The sequence below is a fragment of the Mastigoproctus giganteus genome, chromosome 4 (assembly GCF_048544385.1).
Source record: "Mastigoproctus giganteus isolate SK-2022 chromosome 4, ASM4854438v1, whole genome shotgun sequence".
Lineage (NCBI taxonomy): Eukaryota > Metazoa > Arthropoda > Arachnida > Uropygi > Thelyphonidae > Mastigoproctus > Mastigoproctus giganteus.
Window position 1 is genome coordinate 150,041,466 of NC_143578.1, and position 23,637 is coordinate 150,065,102.

Consider the following 23,637-nt stretch of genomic DNA (forward strand, 5'->3'; position numbering starts at 1 on the left):
TCTCTCTCTCTCTCTCTCTCTCAGGGTAATTCAGAAATTTTTTTTTTGGCTGGTGCAGCATAAGCCTCAGGCTTCCTTGCACCATTTAGCTAATAATAATAATAATATCTGACTGCAGAATTACCCTGAAGTCTTTTTCATTATCCATTATGCTGAATGTAGTACCACACAGTTGGTACTTTAATCTATGATTATTGCCCATATATAATACCTTGCATTTGTCAATGTTAAACCAAAATTTGATTTTGATTCTCCGCTCTGAAATGGAGACACATTTGCACATCTCTACTGTAATATGTGGATTAATGTCTTACAAACACCTTTGTGTTCTTCAGGAATAGTTCATAAATAGTTTATATTTATGAACTACTTCTCAAGAACATATGATGTTTGTAAATATGGAGATTACTACAATAAAGTAAAAAAAAATATTGATCTTAGTGGTTTCTAGTTTTAAAAAATTGGAGGTAATAGGCAAAATACACTTACCATCAACTTCTAATAAACAGGAACAACTTGTATCTAAGCACTGTAGTTTGTACCTTCCTGAATCATCTACTATTGGATTCATGATTTCTAGAACATGTAGATCTCCAGTGCTGCTCATGTGATTTTTTTTTCCCAGGAAAAGTTCTTGTTTATTTTTGAACCATTTTGCTTTCACACCACTACGTGAAAATACTGCTTCTAACCGCACCTTTTTATCTTTTCCTTCTTTTGCTCGTGTATCAACCAGGGGCTTTAAAAATGAATCTGGTTTCTACAGATTAAATAAAGTTCCATAAAATGAATTATTTAGTCACTTGAAAATTTATAATAATTAATATCTTTTCTAAGTGATTTTAAATCTATGTTCTAAATACATAATTTCATTCATTATTTTGAGATACAACTTACTCAATAACAAAAACCACGTCTTCTTTCAGATAAGACATTCTACCATAACCTTACTCTTTCCTGATATTCTATACCAAATATACTTACCTGCTTATCGTATAACAATTTACCATACCAATGATTAATAACCTGAGTGATAAATAACAAACTAAGCAAAGATAAATAAAAGATTCCATGATATACTGAGTGGGAATAAACTTTACTGCTGTACAAATAATCAAATTTAACCAAACAAATTCTGATTTACAAAACTTTGTTTTATCGTAAACTGGGTTGCATTTTTATTGCATAATCCTGTGTAATGACTTTGGAAAATTCCATCACTATTGAGGAGAGTTGTAATATACTATATACACAATAAAATTATAAGTAACAGAACCACCCAATATGTTGGATATAGCAATTGGCATCTCTGTTTTAAACTGCATTCTGATAGGCACAGATTGAAATAGTTCCCACAATTACTACTTTCATTAGCTAATCCTTGCAGTATATTTTAATAGATTTTTTGAATGTAGACTGGTAATGTTCCATGACTGAATCAACTATCTGTGAGGCTCACTTTGTTGTATCTTATGCTTTATGCCAATACCTTGAAGTAATAGCAAATAATATGTCTGAAGCTCATTACCTAAAATGCTGCACTGAGCATCATTATATTGTAAACATCTAAAGAAAGATGTGGCAGAAGAATTCAGTGTGATACCCTCTAAGTATTCCTAAATTATCATACTCAAATCTTGTGTCTTATTTGGAGGAGGGAGCCAGCATGTGTACTATGAATACAAATATTGGCATCATTTCATTAATTACAAAAATATATTGAAAATTTTGAATGTTTAAAAATATTTTTAAACATTCAAAAATTGCAAAATTAATTAAAATGGTGTAGGATGACACAGTCTGTGATGTGAAAAATTTGCATACCAGTATTCTCCATCCTCAAGTCTAATAAAATTAAAGAGAACAAGAAAAGCTAACATGGGGCCACAACAAAAGAAGGCCCTATGTAATCTATTTGCCATAAGACCTGGTCATGTTTTCATGTCATTCTCTCCAGAAACATTATCTTAAGCAGTACGTGATTAAGGGAATATTTCTGGACTGAATTTTTACTAATGTATACACAAAAAAAAAAAAAAAAAGCATACATCTGAAATTTCTGTATTCAAGACAATTCAGATACTACAATAAAGTTAACATGCTGTGTTCTACTTTCACAGAAAGCAGAACAAATCATGTATTTTTGAAGTGTAAACATCTTTTGTGTTACGTACTAAATTTCGGATGGTAGTAAAATCAATTTGTCATAATTTTGGGACGTGGAAATTGTCATTTGATGTAATTTCCATTTCATAAAAAGAAAAACGGAGTTGGGAAAGGAGATCGCACAAAGGATCATGGGAGGTGATCTTGGATGTGCTCAGAGCCCACATAAACCAGCTGGTGGTAGGAAAATGTTTATGATATGGGGGCATACCACTTAGGTGGCTTTGGGCTAACCATTGCCACCCATGGCAGAAACCTTTTGGTAATGAGAGAAATGGATATTTTGCAATATTTAAAGTAAAGTAAAGAATTTAAAGCAAAGGATCATGGGAGGTGATCTTGGATGTGCTCAGAGCTGGCATAAACCAGCTGGTGGTGGAAAAATGTTTATGATTCACAGCATACTACTTAGGTGGCTTTGGGCTAACCATTGCCACCTGTGGCAGAAAACTTTTGGTAACCAGAGAAATGGATATCTTGAGGGCAGTGATCTTGGATGTGCTCAGAGCTGGCATAAACCAGCTCTGAGCATATCCAAGATCATTACATTACATGCACTTCAGCCTTATCAGTTGAAGGGCATGTAATGTAAGCATTACAGTCTGTATTACTGAAACAGTTGTATATTTCCATCAAGAGGTGAATCATAAACATTTTTCTGCAACCAGCTGGGCCAGACAAGAATATTTTAATCGGTTCATGACTGGGAGATAACAGACTCCAAATTACATGTATGAGTAGAATCTCTAGCTTGTCATTGGCCATTCTCATTAAGTTGCAGAAGTCCTTGCTGGTCATCAAGTTTTCGGGTTTCTTTGCAATTGCACTGACTTGGTTGAGCATGGTGAGCTTTAGATCCCCGTTCATCTCGCTGTTTGGATGATTGTATAAACTTTCGAAAGGGGTCTTCCGGCAGTTGCATTACAAGGCTGTTGTTATTTGTTATTTGGTTTTTAGGAGCATTAGAAACTAAAGCCATATTGCTCCGGGGATATGTGGTAGTCTTTCCCTGATCTTTCCGCATCGTCTGTATTTGGTGGTCATGGGCTCGAACCCCGCTCTAATCAAGAAGCGTGTGCTATGCACTGCTGCTCCTGCCCACTATGGAGGCACCTGTTACAAGGCTATGCAGGCCATTACCACATGCTTCGTCAAGGTCAACGTCATCACTGTCTTGACACATCGTCTTACATATTTCAACCGTTTTGCAAATGTCCAAGTCTGATTCATACAATTTACGATCTAGTATTAGCTATTCATTGTCGTTGAAGATCTTGACATACTTCATCTCTGACAGTATCTCCATTTCCTCATTATGAAATGGAATGTGCAGTGTTACCATCTTACGCTTATACTCATTGAGATCCTGAGCCAAGTCATAGTTTCGATTGCGTATTATGTGAGGATCCGTCATTTCTTGCAGATCTCGTAGTGCTGCATATGTAATTTGTGACAAAGCATGACAGAAATAACATAATCCAAAGTGATAGTATGATTGTAACAATACAAATACTATTCAACAAATGGCTACAATCAAATGGGTAATTAGGCTATTGTTCTAACCTCTTCCAAATGTTGATTCGGTAAAGTAAGCAGCGGGCATGTGTATCCTATATAGCACTAATATTGATTCGGTAGAGTAAGCAGTATGCATGAGAATAAATTACATTCATGATTTCGGTTCTAGCTGTTCAAAATTTAGTAGGTGTTGTCAAAGCTGTTTACATGTAAAGCATCTTTTGTGCATACAGGGTACATGCACAATTTTTTTTTAGCTTATTTATTCATAAATGATAGTCCCCTTTGGAGTCAATACACTTTTGCCACTGATGCTGCAATGCATTAATTCCACCTGCAAAGAAAGTTTTCGCTCAAGCCCCCAGGAATGCATCCACTGCAGCAATGATATCACTGTTGGTGGACATGCCATGTCAATGAAATACTTGTAGTAGTGGCATGTGATGCAAGAAAGCAAGTGTATGAGCTTATGCAGCATCAGCCGAAAAAAAAAAGAAAAGAAAAGGAAAAAAAAAAAAAAAATCACACCATTCCCTCCAAATGCCTGTCCAGTTCCTCCTTAAATTTATTTAACCTATCAACTTCCACAACGGCAGATGGAAGTTTGTTCCAGCAATTAACCACTCGCTGGCTAAAGGCAAATTTCCACACATCTATTCTACATCTGTCTTTTCTTAATTTGAATTTATTTAATTTGTGAGCAGGCATGCTCTCTTGGTGGAACAAGATTCCTTTGCTGAGTTTTATCATTTGTCCTTGATATTTTCATGCAAATGTCTCAAAAGGTCTACATAATATGTCCCTTGTGACAGTTTGGCCTTTATGAAGGTAATCCATTAGCCACACTCCAGCATTTCAAAAAAAATAATGTCATCACCTTACTAGCATAAAGAACCAAGCTTGGCTTTCTTTGGAAGGAGAGAAGAGCTGTGTTTCCGCTGTTTGGACTGCTTATTTGTCTCTGGCTGAAACTGATGAACCTGTCTCATCTATGGTCACAAACCTTCCAAGGAAATCTGCTGGCTCCTTGGAAATGAATCAGATGTTCACTTGGCTTCCAATTCTTGTTTATTGTCAGCATCTGCATGAAATTTGATGGCAAATTTCATGCTGATGCTGACACCTTTTTCATAATGAGAACTTCTGTAATTATGTTGTACACATGCTCAATCAATCAAATTGATTGAGCATGTCAATGTTCAAGCACCTTGTCAATGTCCAAGTCAATGTTTCCAGCACCTTGAACAAATCAATGTTCAAGGTGCTGGAAATGTACTGAACCATCACTCATCGATCATGCATTTTCAGATCACACTGTCAACAACTTCTGCTGTTATGGACATTGCAAACCTAACAGAGTGTGGGTCATCTTCCACTGTTCAGTGAAAGAAATATGCTTGTCATTTCCCCCAATTCATTAACCTCTTCATCAACTTCATTATCACCATTGTAGTAACAGTAATATAGAGAATATCAAATGAGGTCTTTAAGATTTGTTTAAAAACTTGTTTTAACTAAAAAGATTATCATAGTTAACAACTATATCAGATTGAGTCATATATTCCAAGACACTTCAGATATGCGGAGTGCCTTGGAATATATACCTTGTCTTTAAAGTGTTGGTCGTTGATATTTTTAAAACTTGTTTAACAGAATTTGTTTTAAAAAAATTGTTTAACTAAAAAGATATATCAGATCAAGTTATTTATTCAAGACTTCAGATATGTGAATAATTCATCAACAGGCTGTATCATCAAGTAAATGAGTTAAAGTCAGAGAATGGGGAATTTCAGCTTTGAAATCCACTGAAAAGTTTCAGCTAGAACAGAAACTAGATTGAGACACTCTAAAAATGTATGAGAGAATCTATATTCGAGAGGGATTTTGAAAAGTTTGTGGTCTGAGTATGAAGGATTTATTTGAGAACCTGTTAACATGTTACTTTTCAACATAGTCCCCATTAGAGTGAATACACTTCTGCCACTGATGGCAACAACGTGTTGATTCCAGCTGCAAAGAAATATTTCTCTCTTGGGTCTCCAGGAATGCATCCACTGCAGCAATGACATCTGTCAGTAGAAAAGTGGATGTAGCTAGGTATTTTTTCAAATTAGGAAATAGGTGAAAGTCAGATGGTGCCAGATCTAGTAAATATGGGGAATGGTCCACGATTTCAAAGCAACACTCACTCATGCAATGCAGCCATGACAATGACATACTTGTGAGCAAGATTGTTGTCCTGGTGGATCAAGATTCCTTTGCCAAGTCTTTGATGTTTTCAAGAAAACACCTCACACAGTCTGTAATATGCCACTGTGACTGTCTGACCTTTCTGAAGGTAATCTTCTAGCAACACTTCATGAGCATCCTAAAAAGCCAATGCCATCACCATGCCAGCAGAAGGAATCGACTTTGCTTTTTTTGGAGGGGAAGAAGAGTTGCAATTCCACTGTTTGGACTACTACTTTGTCTCTGATTGAAAGTGATGGACTTGGACCCACTCCAACCATGATCACAAACATTGCAAGTAAATTTTCTGGATCTGCTTGAAAATGATGAAATGTTCACTTGGCAACTCTTGTGAATTTTTCATCTGCTGTTAACAATTTTAGGACCCGTTGTGCTGACACCTTTTTTCATAGTGAGAACCTCTGTTATTATATGATACATATGCTCATATGAGATGCCCAAGTCTGGCAATCTATTGAAATATCACTGGTCGATCTCTCATCAACAGATCATGCACACTGTCAATAATTTCTGTAGTGATGTACATTGCAGGTTTTTCACAGTGTGGGTAACCTTCCGAGCTCTCACTTCCCCAAAATTCTTAACCATGAAATAGGGAGGGTAATCCTCCTCTAATGTTGTAATCATATCCTCATGAATTGCCTTTGGCATTGGTCCTTTCTTTTTTTCCAAATATTGGATGACTTCACAGTAACTGATCTTGTTCATCTTTCTTCATCGACAAAACTTTGTTGACTTCAGAACCTGTAATTAAAAAAAGACTTCATGGAACTGCACGATATTTGGTGGTTACTATTTGAGGTGTTGTATATTAAGTACAGAAATTTTTAACAGTACCACTACTCTTTCATACTCGGGACATTTAACACATTACCACTACCCTTTCATACTCAGGAGAATGGCTTGTACTTATTGAGTACAAGCAAATTCCAGCAGAGACAATGGCAATTCTCCTGAACAAATATTTCCATTATTTAGTCTTACAGAGAAGGGCAACAAGATTAGTGAATGGAACAAAGGGTTGCTCTTACAAAGAAAGGCTTAAGTTTTGCAAATTACAGTGTCTGGAGACTAGGCACCTGCAAGGTTGTTATTTGGTTTTTAGGAGCATTAGCAACTAAGGCCATATTGCTCCGGGGATATGCGGTGGTCATTCTCTGACCTTTCTGCATCCTCCATATTTAGTGGTCATGGGCTCGAACCCCGGTCTAATCAAGAAGCGTGTGTTATGCACTGCTGCTCCTGCCCACCTGGCTACAGATGCACCGACCTGCAAGGTGATCTGATTGAGGTGTATAAAGCCTTGAATGGTTTGAACATGCTCAATGCTGATGGAATTCCTCCTCTTGCTCAGAATAATTGCCTGAGAGGGCATAAATTCAAATTGAGGAAAGACAGTTGTAAGATAGATGTGCGGAAGTTTGCCTTTTGGAGCGAGTGGATAGGTGAAATGATACCTTATTTCTTATATTTGCTATATAAGCTTATTTCTTATATTTGCTATATAAGCTAATACTGGACCCTTAAGTTGAATTTCAGGTTGCCATGTTGCCAGTTTCCATATTTTCCTCTGCAGAGATTCCCAGAATTGATTCATTACTGGTCTCTTTTACCTCCAAGCCCATCAAAATTGGTGCCAAGAAATAGGCACCAATTTTTATGGCTTCACCTTCTCATTCTACAATGATTGAGGTTGAGTTTAAGGGAATACTGAAGTAGTCGTGAAAATTGTTTCATCTTTATACTTATCTGCCATGAAGCAAACAAGTAATAAAGAAGCAAACACATCCCTATAACCTTTGAGTACACGGGAATTTGGAAATATTCACTAGCTGTACAAGCTTTTTTTGGCCTCTTGATATGGTTTATTTTTCTGAATTTCCTTTTCTTGTTTCTATTGCAAACACGTACAAGGATGTGCAGGATATATTGCTCTCCACAATTAAAACAGTTGGGTTTTAAAGATAAGCAAGCTTTCCTCTTGTAGTCGTTAGAACTACACTATGCAAAAGCAGTTTATCTGCACATGCCATTTGGAGCTGACCTTATTTCTGATACTTGAAATGTCTAAATGGATTTGCAACATAAGTCAACACTGGACAGCTCAAATAAGATGCTTTAATTGATGAAAGAGGTCACCGCATGTCAAAAGTAAGAATTACAGTCCTGGTGGGTACCACATATCTATCCTTTTTCCACTATAGCTATTAGCCCCTAAGCTATTAATTCAGAAACATAGAGATCCCGTTCTGTTATCACTCCACATGGAGTGTTTAGGCATTTTGTGGGGGTTTACTGTTATGGGCAGTCCTAAATTTCAGGCATTCACCTGTGTTCCAGATGCTTAGGAGAGGAGATTTACACAATTATATCTCTCCAAAACATAACCATTTGACTGACTTGGAAGATTGTGTCAACCTTTCTAATCCCTTCTGAATAAAGGGCATATTTTCCCAACAGCCTGTTCACACTAGTGGAATGAATAATAAATAAGAGTGATAAGTAAGAGTTTGGAGTTCTCAGAGAAGATCCAAAAGGAGAAAAATATTAATTAATTATATATAATAAGTAATTATGTTGAATAAGTATGTAAAAAACTTATATTTAATTAGTTATATGAGTAAAGAGAAAATTTCAGTATCTTGAAGATTCTCCACTCAGTGTGGAGCACTATGAAACAGATACCACTCACAAATAGCAGATAATGAATACACATGTGAGACAGCAGAGTTACCCAAGTAATATACTTATAATTACTTATAAGTAATATACTTATATATCCAACAGGCATTGACCCAATCCTAGAAACAAAGGGAAGAAAATCCATTAGAGTACTGATCCCAGCAAATGGACTTACAACTTAATTGATCCTGATGAGGATGACACAGGCACTTGGCTAAAATGGTGTATTAAATCTGTGTTCTTTGATCATCTGGCTACATCTTTCTGACAAATCTACAAGTTAGAGCATATAATAAACACATCAGATTCAGTGATGGTTGCCTAAAACAGTTTTTCAACATTTTTATAATATGACCCACCTAGCATGATTTTTGCAGATTTACTGGATGACTGTATTCTATAGCAGCATGTTAGAGAGAGAGAGATAACAAGAGACAGCCATGCTTCTAATCAGTGATTCTTTATGTATTAAGAATCTGCAGATAAAAGAACCACAAGGTGAACCAGAGTGTATCAATGCAGGATTTACTTAAAGATGTAACTACTATCAAAGGTAAAGGGGAATGGTTTTTGCTTTCATAAAGGTGACTACAGTGGTCCCAGACAATTTTTAAATTGTATACAGCAGTGGTTCCCAAACTGTGTGGCACAGCGCTCCAGGCCACAGAGGTGAACTCACAGGGGGCACATGGGATATTTTAAATTTTCGAGGGAAACAGCGATACTCTACATCTGTCATACATCATGTGAACTACTAGCTCAAAATAGTTCACAGTTTCAACATTACTTATTAAGTTGTTTGGACCTAACTACTTAATAAATGGAACTGCTAAGTATTTCTTTTGGACTAGGGACACTGGGAAAAAGATAGAGACACTAAGGGCACCGTGAATCGAGAAAGTTTGGGAACCTCTGGTATACAGTGAGACTAACATAAAATTCTAAATGGGAAGCACTCAGGGAAGTAATCACAGAAGCTACTAGGCTTTACATACCAGCTAAGTAATACTGTTCAAGGCTTAGATCTAAATGGACATCAGATGAACTAATGAAAGAAAAATGCATGGGCTGCATAGAAAATTATCAAGTGATAATTTTCTATGCAGCCTATGGTAGATATAAACAAGCCGGCAATCAAGTCACAAAGGAGGTAGTAGTAGTAGCAGCAGTGGCATTTGATGCAAGAAAGCAAGTGTATGAGCTTATGCAGCATCAGCAAAAAAAAAAAATAAAATCACACCATTCCCTCCAAATGCTTGTCCAGTTCCTCCTTAAATTTATTCAACCTATCAACTTCCACAATGACAGATGGAAGTTTGTTCCAGCAATTAACCACCCGCTGGCTAAAGGCAAATTTCCGCACATCTAATCTACATCTGTCTTTTCTTAATTTGAATTTATGCCCCCTTAGGTTCGTAATCTGAACAAGTGGAAGGATCCCATCAGAATTCAGCGTGCTCAACCCATTCAAGGCCTTATAGACCTCAATCAGATCACCGCGAAGGTGCCTAGTCTCCAGCTACTGCAATTTGCAGAACTTAAGCCTCTCTTGGTAAGAGGATCCCTTCATTCCCCTCACCAATCTTGTTGCCCTTCTCTGTACACGCTCAAGTAAATCTACATCCTTCCTAAAATGAGGCCTCCAGACCTGTACGCAGTACTCAAGGCATGGCCTGCCCATTGCCTTATACAGAGGGATAATCACCTCCTTTTCCCTGCTAGCAAAATTCCTATACACCATTGACAAAACCCCATGACATGCCCTGGCAGCCTGTCTGCATTGCTCAGAAAACTTCATATCTGACTGCACAATTACTCCCAGGTCTTTTTCATTTTCTACCACCTTAAGTGTAGTACCACACAGTTGGTACGTTTCTCTGGGGTTACTTCTACCCATATGCAGTACTTTGCATTTGTCAAGGTTAAACTTCAGTTGCACTTCTTAACCCATCTGCCCAAATTATCTAGATCCTGTTGCAGTAGCACACTGCCATTACTGTCATTAACAACCCTGCCAACCTTTGCATCATCTGCAAACTTCGACATTAAGCCTGATATACCTTCATCAATATCATTGATAAATATACAAAACAACAGTGGACCTAACACTGAACCCTGTGGGACTCCACTAATAACATTAGTCCAAGAAAAGCAGCACCCATTGATTACCACCCTCTGTCTTCTCCCACTTAACCATCCTTTTATCCATTGTAGCAACTTACCCTTAATACCATTCTGCTCTAATTTGTACAATAGTCTTCCATGCGCAACAGTGTCAAAAGATTTCCTGAAATCCAAATATATAATATCAAAATTATTTTTTGCATCCAGTTCCTTTGTAACCACATCATAATATCCTATCAAATTTGTCAGACAAGACTTTCCCTTAACAAACCCATGTTGTGTCTGAATTATTGCTGCAGTCTTGTCTAGATGATCCTGCAATGCATCTTTAACCAGTGACTCCATTATTTTACCAGGAAAGACTTCTTTACTTCACTAAACACTAGAAGGAAGGGATGAATCACATTTGTTCACTTGATATCAATGGTTTAACAGTTGATGGTCCTACTCAGGTTGCTGAAAAACTGAATAGGTATATTTTGCATCTACATTCACACTAGGGGGAACGCTCATCCTGATTTTCAAGGGACAGTCCCGAAAATGTACTTAAAATTCTGCATCTTGAAACTGGATTGAAATGTTCCTCAATCAGCCAAACAAACTCTTTCTCCATAAAATCTAAATGGCAAACCTGTTTAACTGCCTCCTTGAAGGCACTCTTGTACCACTATCTGCAACATAAGTCAACACTGGACAGCTCAAATAAGATTGGACAGAAGAACTATCTGTCCTTCCCCACTCTGCCGCAATCATTCGCTGGCCATTGTTACTACTGTTACTACTCTATGTTCATTAAAATGAACACAGAGTAAAGCAAATGAACTAAAATTAACCTTGTTGTAGTTTTAAGCTGGATTTGGCAGGTGCATTTTTAGTTGTGTAATCATTTGACATTAAGTTTTTACCAAGACAGCAATGCCGATAAACTTTTGGCTACTGAACTTGTTCAAATATCATACTGTACACAGCATGAGCCCTACAGATCACTCAGCTGTGGAATGAAATTAAATGCTTTTATATTTAATGATGAAAAATCCAAAATAATATCTTGTGGCCACAGAAAATCTGAAGCGATTGTAACTGAAGTTTTAGTACTAGCTTCAGTAAAGGAAATCGTAAATATGCTAAATTTAAATAAACTTGAAGGATTTGCTAATACTCTTTCTTTTAATTTTGTGATAAGTGAGTCTTTAAAACACAGCCATACCAACTATTCCCAATTGCATTAAGTACTAGACACCAAAACGTGGTGTAGAAAACAAAGTGGGATATCCCAACATCAGCTGGGATATCTCAATAAATTCAAAAATGATCACAGGAAAATTCATTAAGCATTAATAATATTTCCTCTTATTCAGGAGACAATGCTAGTGTTAATTTTTCAAAGCACTATTCGGTTTTCCAGAAATTAAAACTACTAAATCTAAATATCCAAATATGTACAATAATAGTCTTGCACATATATTGCACTTGTGTGCTAAACAAGCTGGTGACAAACTATAGATTGATATTGAAAGTCTTGTTGTAAAGATATTTAAGCTAGATTTGGTTTCTTCTTCTGCAAAATGCATTGAAGTGCTAAAAACAATATTTGACTTTCTTGGTGAAGACTACAAGAATTTATTGCATCACGTGGGAACTAGATGGCTAACTTTACACCCAGCAATCAAAATTGTCCTCATCATTGAGCATGATTGTCCTCATCAGAACTGGAAGTATTTGGAAGTGTGCAACAGTGGTGAGGAAACGGTATAATACCAGCATACTCTGCCTTTCTCAAAAAGGCACTTTTACCTTTACAATGCACCACTCAAAGAACTATGATGGGTGATCATTTAATTCATAGACGTGTGCAAGATCTTATCTTAATTGTCTTCAACTGAATTTTCTGTGGATTTCTCCTTCCTGACATACTCTCTCTTGAACTTTACACTTTCACCACCATTGTACCTACACATTAAATGCTTCTTGCAAGTCATTTTTTGAAAGACTACAAAGTGCTTCCATCATGGCTCTGCGAGAATTGTTGTCAGAAGCAATATGCTTTCCTTTTAGAGCTTTTTTGCAGACATGGAAACAGGAAGAAATCACACAGGGCTAAGTCTGGTGAATAAGGGGAACATGGAAGAACCTCAGCATCTATGGCAGTGATCACTGGCTGCACAATATTAGCCGTATGGGGCCTGGCATTGTCTTGATGGAGAAACCACTTCACACTTGATGTTTCTCACGAATGGCACATCAAAGTGTGATGTACCTTGTTCCATGAGGGACAAAATGTGAAACAAGAATGCCTTTTATGTCAAAAAAACACAAGAACCATTTGTTTGTTAGCTGAACGAGAAGCTTGAAATTTCTTAGGTCTTGGTGAATCAGAATGCTTCTACTCACTCGACTATTGTTTTGTTTCTGGATCATAGTGAAAAATCCAAGTTTCACCACAAGTCACTATTCGATTTAAGAAGTTTTGACCCTGTGTTTCAAAACAATCAACCATTTCTTTGCACAAGTCTGCTCTTTGCTGTTTTTGTTCTGGAGTCAAATTGTGTGGAATCCAGTGGGAACAGATTTATGACATTTTCAGGTGATCTTTCACAATATTGTAAACACTACCATATGAAATGGATATTCTAACAGCTAATTAACAAAGTGTAATTCATCTGTCTTTAATCAAGATTTCTTGGGCTTTTGCGATTTGCTCAGGAGTTGAGGAGGAAGGCTGACAAGTTATTGGGTCATCTGCAACAGACTCGTGGCCTTCACTGAATAGCTTGTGCCATTTAAATATGACTGTCCTACCAAGACATTCAATACCATATGCTTCATTCATCTGTTAAATGAATCTTCCAATGCATTAAAGCCCTGCCTGACACAATAACGAATCACATATCGCTGTTCAATCTGTATGTCCAACATGATATTGCTTCAAAATGATTGTCGGTGACACAGCTAAAATCTCTCTCTTCATGCAACACTAGCTTGACAAGTACTGGCATGCACACAGAGTCTGCTCAGTAGCAATCAGGGAGAGTGTCTCTAGTGGCAGTTATTGGAAGTGCACAGTAAATGTAAAATTTACACCAGTCCGCAAATTAAATAATCATCCCTCGTAGAATGGACAATATTGCAGCACCAGAGCTGTATCCCTTGATGGAAAAAATTGAAAAATGAAAGTAGCCAAAGAAGACATGTTTATTGGGGAAAAAATGTAGGAGAGGTTGTTAAAACTTGATTAAAAAGTTCTACTTCTATTAAGAATGACTTTTTCGTCTTTTATGACCAATCTCTCAAATGGTTGGAAAAGTGGTCAGATTTTTCTGACAATAATTACCTGTATAAAATCCAGTTTTATCGCTCAAAAAAGATACCAACATATTCTGACTTCAAAGAAGCTGTTATAGTTTTGCACTTGAAGACATCTATCAATTTGGATGAAATATATGAAAAATTTTGTAAAATAAAGCCCACACTTGGCATTGTTTCTGAATGATAAATCCTAGAAAATGCTTTCTGTTAGTGACTCATGGTGACAGTGGAATTTCAAATGTTGCACAATTACTCTCTTTTGTACTATCTATTCCTGCGCGCAAAAGAGTTTTTGTACTATCTATTCCTGCACACAAAAGAGTTTTTGTACTATCTATTCCTGTGTGCATAAAAGAGAAAAGAGTTTTCTCATTTATGAACCGCTACTGGAGAAATTAATTCAATAAGAGCATTGTAAACTCAATAAAAAGCGAAATTGCAGAAAAGATGAATTATAAATATACTTGTAAGAATTTTTACAAATTTGTGCTTAAGGAAAAGGATATCCTCAAAGCAGTAAAGTCAAAAAAAAAAAAAAGTTTTTAAATTCAAATAATGAACGAAATTAACTGAAAATTTACTGAAACTAATTAACTGAAAATTTTGATTTTTGATTATTCATAAAATGCAACAATATATTTCATGTTTATGTGTATACTAATTAATTGTTGGCATTTTGTTGATTAAATAAAAATATTTTAGTTCTTGCACTATTTTTTTTGCTTTCTTAAAAAAATTAATAATTCTTAAAGTTCATACTTTAAGTTCATCTTAAAGTTTCATCTTGAACTTACATCTTAAAGTTCAACATGAAAATTATTTTAAATAATATGTACTTTGTAATAATAATTATCTCATGAAAACTAAAGTTAAACCACTACAACAGCAAAACCTTATACTGTATGTTATCAGCATCACCCCTTCCCCTGTATGCTGGCATGCCACAGACACCATCAGAATGTCCTGCAATACAAAAGTGAAAAGGTAGTCACCCTAATTCACATATGAATAATTCTTTAGGGAGGAGAATGGCAGAAGTTTGTCAAACTCTAACAGGGAGCTAAATGATTTTGTGATAACTGAGAGGAAATTGGAAGGAAAATTGAAGATAAACATAAAAAAAAAGCACCTAGAGTGGAAGAGATCTATCCAATTACATTAAAGGAGGCAGCAAAGGAGGTAAGGAACCCTTAGCCAAAATTATGAGAGCATCCTTAGATTCAAGGGAAGGCCTGGGGTAATTTTTTAGCCAGATCTGAAGTTCTGTAAGCAGTGCAGACAGAATTACACATGAGGTTTTGTCAATGATATACAGGAATTTTGCTAGCAGGGATAAGGAGGTGATTATGAAATCAAAAACTGCCCAGGAGTGTGTCAGGAAGTGAAAGAAAGTATTTGAACTTTCTCAAATTTATTTAAAATTTATTAGAAAATTCATTTCAAAGAAAGCATTTATTAAGCTTTCTCATTATTTTTCAAGATGGACAGATTATGATTCTTAAACATAAGTTCAATGATTTGACCTCACCATTCATGAGTGCCTCAGTGCACTACTAGGAAGAATTTCTAGACTGGAGGTAATTTAATTACTGTTATTGCTGCATCACTTTTTTGTGGTACATCAATTCTGTCTTTCTGATATGTGCTGTAATTTTGGGGAATATCACAAAATTATGATATATGCACTGTAAACACAGACAAATCATTTCAAATTTATGGATAAGGAGCAGCTCATCATCATGAATATTCCTGATCAAGTATTATTTTATATTATGATCATTCTTAATCAAGTATTATCTTTTTCAATAATTGGTTTTTGAAGATTGCAGTAGATTCCTGAAGGAGAGCTGATTTATGTTTTTCTGTTTTAGGTTTCTCTTTCCTTTTTGAGAAAGCACAGATATTCCATGTCCATATCTCCCTTTGCGAATAGCTCAAAAATTATGTCATATCTCCTATTTGTTTTCTTCGGTATTCATTTGATCTTGAAGGAGCTTGCACAGATACCATTGGTGTGTTTTTGGTTTTTTGGTTTTTTTACTATTCTCTTTTGGTGTTTGTGCAGCATTCAAAGGGATTCAAAGGGAGTGGTATAATTTCTGCTTGTTCTTTCTAATTTGGTTAATTCAGTATGTCATGCTTGAGGGGCAAAAGACTAAGAAGTTGGTTAGTCTCTATATGAGCATATGAAAGCTTTTTGGTATCCGAGTTATTAAAATACCCAAGTTGTGGTATACTAAACAAAACCCCTTGAATATTCTAAAAGAAATAAGAAACAAAATAAAATGATAGCACTTAGATTGCTTTGTGACAGCTATTTCCTTGTTTTTTTTTTTTTTTTTTTTTCTCCTCACTTAGTGTTTGTTAGAAAGAGAAGAGCATCATTTCATCATTTATCACTAAACAAAAAATGACAAGGCTCTAAGTTTGATACTGTTTATTATTTGGGACACATTAGAAAATTCATAAAAGCATACAAATTTAATAATTAAATAACTACATTTACTGCTAATTACTAATCAAATATTTTCTTAATGTCAGAAAAAACTTATGGTATTTGACATTAACGTTTTATTTTTATAAAATATACCCCATACATATGCTATATTAATTTAAAATTTAAAGAGAAAAAATCACATGAAATGAATAAACAGTCATTTGTAAGTATAAAAGCTTAAATGCTTTGCACTTAATTGCTCCAACAGTTAAAGTAAAAGCTGAGAAAATATGAATGAAGCCATACTTCAAAGCAAATGAAATAAAATTTAAGGTAGCATTCAGAATCATGATACAATTAGATGCATAATAATATATAAATCTTTAATGAAAATCTTTAATAAACATCTTTAAATAATTTGTATTCAATATTTCATACTCTACTTCCATACATATACACTACTGAACCAAAGGTATTCACACATTATAGGGAACAGATCCACACAACACCAACAAATGCCAGCCATCATTTGCTGTGATGCCAAGCCCTTTGTTCTCAGACAGCAGAACAGTGAAACAGATCCTACAGAGTGAACAGTTGCATTATGCACAATCAGATTGGATAGCCAAGTGTAGATGTGTAGAATGCCTACAAGAATATCATCTACTACAATGTATATGGTTCAACAATGAAGTGTGTGATCTACTGTAGGCTGCTTCTTATGGTATGAGCTCCAACCATAAGTTTTAGTGAAACTGACACCTTGGACATTCGGAAATGGTATTGTCCATGACAGCACAATATTGCTATATCCCATCTATGGGATAGAGACTTCTTACATTGCTCACTCTAATAAGCAATGTAAAAACTAGGTATGAACAAAAAAAGTCCAACAGTTCATGTGGCCAGCACAGTCCAGACTTGGATCTAACCAAAACATTTTGGGTTAAACTGAAATGCTAGGTCAGTTGAAACCAATATGTTCCTCTTCTAAAGCTGAATTGACATTTGCACTGAAGAAGGAATGGAGAACTGTTACCTGCTATAAAGAAATTGTCGAAAGTGTTTCACAACAAATTAATGCTGCCAATAGGGCCAAACTGCAACCTACAAATTATTAATTTATTCATTAAAATGCATTTTTTCTCAAATATAATGGTGTCCAAACACTTTTGGTAAGGTAGTATATATGTATATATATTGCCAATAACCAAGATTTAAAAAAAAAAAAAAAAACAACAACACAATACTCATTTAGGATGTAAGCACAAGCATGCAAGTCACAGTTTACTAAGCATACCATGTATGCTAGCCATTTTTATCTCGAGAAAAACATTTATTTATACTTTAAAAGTGATACATTATCAAAGCTGTATAGTAAGACAAATGCAAGAATAAAAAAAAAAAAATGAAGTCAGTCTATTTGATGAGAGGCAAGTAAAGCAGTAAATTAAGAAGCTCAATAATAGAATGCAGATAAGATGAAATAGAAAGAAAACAAAGCAAGATGTCACCATTTTATAAAAGGCAGACAGACACAGAGTAAGCGAGATGCCTTTTATGAAGGAGTCAAGCAGCGTCTTCAAAAGCAAAGCAAAAGGAACCTGAAGAACTGCTAAGAAATGGTGAGTAACAGCAGAGAAGAGGAAAATGGAATGGATAGGAGGATGAAGTAGTTTTTTTTTTTTTTTTTGTTTTTTTTCAAATTTCACATCCTCCAACCTCATGGTCTCTGGTGACTTTTTGCAGTGTTGGCCAGTCTGGAATCAGTTCTGCCAATGATGGACGGCGGCTGTCTCGAGATCCACGTCGTTCTCCATTCTATAATACAACACAGCCATTTACATTGACTGAGACAACACATTGCTACTGAGACAAGGTGTCTACTTGTACTTTAATACACACATACATTATCAATAACAGAAAAACAGAACACAACTAACACAATACATCAATAACACAAAAGCACAGAACACCTTGGACAACATAATTCAGGTTTAAACATCATGCAAATTTTAAAAAAAATCCATATATTTTTAACCCTTTCATGAGTGACTTTGATAAATGTGGGTATGCTTCAGTAGTGAATTTTTGATAGCAGTGGTCTCTGAGGAGTGAGTTTTTTGTTCGGTTTTATAAGTTTACAAAAATTAAACTTGATACATAAACGATTTAAAAAAAAAATATATATATATATTACTCCATTCTCATTTTGACTTTATCGCCCAATGCCAGAGTAAAATTATTATCAAAAACCAAATCATAATTTAAAAAAACATGTAAAAAAAAAAGAAAAAAAAGTAAAGGCCAACTGAGATATGTAAACATTGTTGAACTAAGGTTGGCAATTTCATCTCCTACTCCTCTAATATTTTAGAGCTATTTTCAGACTGCCATCTATTATAAACTATTAGAAACAAAGATAAGAGACATCAGCATTAACTAGAAAAATAAAGACAATTTACACATTACTTGACACACTAAAGCAAAATGTCAATCTATATATGCACTCCCCAGAAATTTAAAAAAAAACAAAAAAAAAAACTAGATATAAATTCCAGGTTAAAGTGCAAGGAGTTGCTGGTCTTTTTAGGCACTTCAGCAAATTATGCTTTATTGTGCCATTATGCATTATGTCTGTACAACTGTTTGTTGTGCAGACAACAAACAGTTGTACAGGAATTTGAGATTGGCTAACTACAATGCAGTTAAAGAGACCTTCAGAAATTCTTCTAAGTGCAAATTAGACAACTAAAGTCAACAGAAGTGATCATCTCCTCCTACACTGATTTTCATGTGCCACCTATTATAAACTGTCTACAATTAGTTATAAACATAGATAAGAGATGGCAGCATATGCTAGAAAAATTCCAAGAAAATGTATACATTAATGGACACATTGTTTCAAGTGACCTTCAAAATGTTCAAAACAACCTTCAAATCATACTCCCCACTGCCAATACATGAAATATATATATCTAAAGGCATACTCCTGAAAGGGTTAAAACCATTAAGCTGTCCAGAAAAGAAAACTACACAGTTATTTCAAAAACGTCTCACAAAAATTTATAAACAAATATAACAACATATTAGAGGCAGTTGAATCTCACTATAATTCACTAAGATAACATTAAGTTTCCAGTAATGTGAACATGGCACTGTTACCACTGTTATAATACCAATATGGCCAACAAGGGAAATTAATCAGTATAATGTAGACATGACCACATTATACAATGTAAGAAGCAACCATGGATAAGCTCTATAATCTTATGCACTTTGAAAAGAGCATGATCATGGATGCTGCAAAGATGATATCTGCTACTGCCACTGATAAGCTGTTACTGCATTTGTTGCTCAGTCCACAAGAACTAGCAAACAAATGGCAAAACAGTCACAAGCACTGTAGTGAAAAACATGGAAGGAATATAGTTTAGAAGAAATGTATGAGGGCAAACAGTGAAAGTAAGCCATTAAGGAGTACTGGTACAAATACCAGTAGATATATTTCAGATTATATTTTCAATAAAACGTTTAGCATGATAGAAGTTTTTGAAATTTTAAAAGAAATGTATTTTTTGAAGTTTTTGAAGAATGTATTTATTGAAGTTTTTGAAGAAATGTATTTTTTAAAATTATTGTTATACTTTTTTCTCCTTATGGGATTTTTTCCACCCTGTGACAGGTATAGGTACCAAGTGCATGGGGTGGTTGGTTGTGTCCAGTTGCTATTACTATCATTACTATTGTTGGTTGAGGAACTCTCTGACTATCTTATAGGTAGTCAGGATCATGGATTTTTGGAGTTGCATGTATAAGTGTTGTCTGGGAGGCCTGTTGTTGTTAGGTTCTTATGGAGTGGAGGCTCTTTGGTACCATGTTCCATATGCCACATTTATAGACTTCCTGTCTTGGGTCTGTGAACTTCCTAATCTTTTCCTTGTAGGTTTTCTGGAGGCTTTTGCTGTTGGGCACTGATATGTCAATCAGATAGATACTCATTTCTTTCTTGTCAATGATAGTTGTGTTTGGTCTGTTGTGTGTGTGTGTGTGTGTTATGGGGGTTTAACGGCACATAAATTGCTTTGGCTATAATGCGCCTATTCACAGAAAAATGCTAAACACAAAATTTAGGCTTAACCACTTGGTTTGTTTAAAGAGATATTTTAGAATTTATCATATAGACCAATTATTTTCAGGTAAGAGAAAAACTCGTTGATGTTTGTATTATCTCCAATAATATGTTGTAATGTCATTGGTCCCTGTAGATTTCTCAGGGAAAACAGATGTTCTGTCCTGTTGATAGCGAGGGCAGTCAATCAGAATATGTTTGACTGTTAAATTTTCTGAACAGTATGGACACTGAGGAGAACCTTCGCCTGTGAGTAGATGGAGGTGAGTCAGATATGTATGTCCGATTCATGCCTGTGATAGTACCACTTCTTCTCTTTGCACTGTTTTGGTACTAGAGTGCCAAAGCTTTGGATCGTGTTTCAACTAGTAGAGTTTATTATTGGTTTGGGTGTGCCATAGCTCTTTCCATTGCACAAGACATGCTGTTTGTATGATATGACTGTAGTCAGAGACTGGAACTGGAACAGAGGTTAAATCAAAAGTTGATGGATTTTTAGCAATTTGATCAGCAAGTTCATTCCCCTTTATCCCCGAATGCGCTGGGATCCAGCAAAAGGTCAACGATTGATGACATTCTTCAATTTGTAATAGGAATCTTCTAATTTTATTTAACACAGGGTGAACCTTGAAGGAAGAGTTTTGCATTGCTATAATTGAGCTGAGAGAGTCCATGTATAGAACGTATTTTTGAGATGGGTAGAGATTCAGGTTGTCTAAAGCAATTTTATTGAATGAAGTTCTGCGGAGAAGCTGCTATACTCAGGTGGAACGGCAGCAAAAATGATAGTAGAGGGAAATACTGCCGCTGCTCCAATGGCTGAATGTGATTTGGAGCCATCAGTATATATTGGCAAAAAATCAGCGTATTTCTGAATATGGCTTACATGGAGTTGTTTCACATTTCGGTAGACAATTCTTTCCCCACTCGTGAAGATAAGTATCGAAAGATAACAGAGGAAGGGGAGTCCAAGGTGGTTGGGAGTAATTCATTAATTGTTGCCTGTTGAAAATAGGGACATTCCAACTCTGCATTAATAGAATAAGGTGTAAGCCTGCTGGTCTTATTTTACTGGGTTTATTTCTATAGAGGTTTTGCAGTGGTGGATTAAAGAGGTATGGCTCAATAGGATGCTGACAGCAACTTTGTATTCTTAAGAAGTAGAGTTTTCCTGCAGAGGCAAAGAGGGGACTCATGAGTTTCAATATATAAACTATAGGTAGGAGATATTCTGAAAGCACCAAGGGCAATCCTCAATGCACTATGCTGTACAGGTCCAATCAGCGAAGTGGACTCTTTCAGGCAGAATCATAGATTGGAGCACCATAATCCAAACGGGATCTGATCAATGCTCTATATAGGAGCAGTAAAGATTTACGGTCTGCTCCCCAAGACAGGGCAGCTTTTTGAGGCAGGTAGTATGCACCAATTTAATGTGCTCAAAGAAATTTAACTTCCTGTCAAGGATTAATCTCAAGAATCTGACCTTGTCAGTCACTGGAATGGTAGCGTTTGACATCCGAAGTTCAGGATCTGTATGCAATTCGTTGATTGCAAAAGTGAATTGCAATGGTTTTCTGCTATGACAGATGATAGTCATTGCACATTGTCCACCTTTGTTCAGAGACTTTATTCAGTGATATCTGCAATTGCCGTTCAATGGATCTCATGCTCTGTGAATGGCAAGAAATAGAGAGATAGTCAGCCTAAAGGTAGGACTGAACAGCATTTGGAAGTTCTTTTGTGATGGAATCAATTCTAAGGGCAAAAAGGGTTGCACTTAGTACAGACCCTTGTGGTATTCCTTCTTCCTGTAAAAATGTCATAGAAAGCAAGTTGTGGTATCCAACTTGAAACGAATGATTCTGGAGGAAGTTCCTGATGAATATAGGCAGGTTGCCTCGTATACTAAGAGCATGGAGGTCACTGAGAATGCCATGACACCAGGTAATGTCAAACGCCTTCTCTATGTCTATGGAAACCATAACAAGATGTTCATTTTTAACAAAGGCATTACGAACTGCAGACTCAGCTTTGATCATGAGATCTAAGGAGGACCTGTTCTGGTGAAATCCATGCTGATTATTACTCAGAAGATATTGCATTTCTATGATCCAAATAAATCGATTATAGATTATTTTTTCAAGTAACTTGCCAAGGCAACTGGAGAGGGAAATTGGTCAGTAACTGTACGGACTGGTAGGATCTTTTCCAGGTTTCAAAAAGGCCACAACTGTGGCATGGTGCCAAAAGGTGGGGTAATGGTTTTCAAGAAAGATTCGGTTATAGAAGATCAGCAGTATTTTTAAATTTTTTTCTTCAAGATGTTGTAACATGATATAATATATTCCGTCTAGCCCAGAGACACTAATACGTGTTGTTTTGATAGCATGTAGTAGTTCAGAATATTGAAGTGGCTGATTATATGGAAGGAGTACAGAGGTTTGAAAGTTGATGGATTGCCATTCAAACATGGCCTTAATTTTCTAGAAATCCAAAGAGTAAGTTGATGCCTCTGAAACTTGGGCAAAGGTTTTGCCCAAGGCATTTGCAATGTTAATCTTATAGTTAATAAGATTAACCATAGTTGGAGATCTGCGAAAAGAATTCCACGCTTTATATTTAACTTCTTTGTTTTTGTGCATTCTTCATTCCACCAATGATTATGGTGCTGTCGGGAAGGAGGATTCAACAATGGAATTGAGCATTTAGCTGCAGATAATAGGTGTGACATGATATAATCTGTGGCTTCATCTATTAGCTGCGTTCGTATAAATTTCTCATTCAGACTGATAGCTGATTGAAATTTGACCCAGTTGGCTTGAGAGAATTTCCATTTCCTACAAGGTTGTGATAATGATAGTTGGGTAGTGAGCAGCTCGCAAACGATTGGAAAATGGTCACTTCCCATGGGCTCATCCAGAGCGAAGCATTCCATGATTGGAAACAGAATCGGGGAGCATATTGATAGATCGTTTGTTTGTTTGTTTGTTATTTGGTTTTTAGGAGCATTAGCAACTAA

The 23,637-nt window shown here is 35.8% G+C and overlaps 1 protein-coding gene across 1 annotated transcript in view; it reads right to left on the reverse strand.

Moving 5' to 3' along the window:
- The window catches only part of LOC150087120 (twitchin-like), a 3,511,780-nt gene that overhangs the window by 2,690,689 nt on the left and 797,454 nt on the right, over window positions 1-23,637 (reverse strand). The window contains 1 exon segment of the mRNA XM_090372971.1: window positions 490-760. Coding sequence (XP_090229097.1) covers window positions 490-760 — 271 coding nt within the window.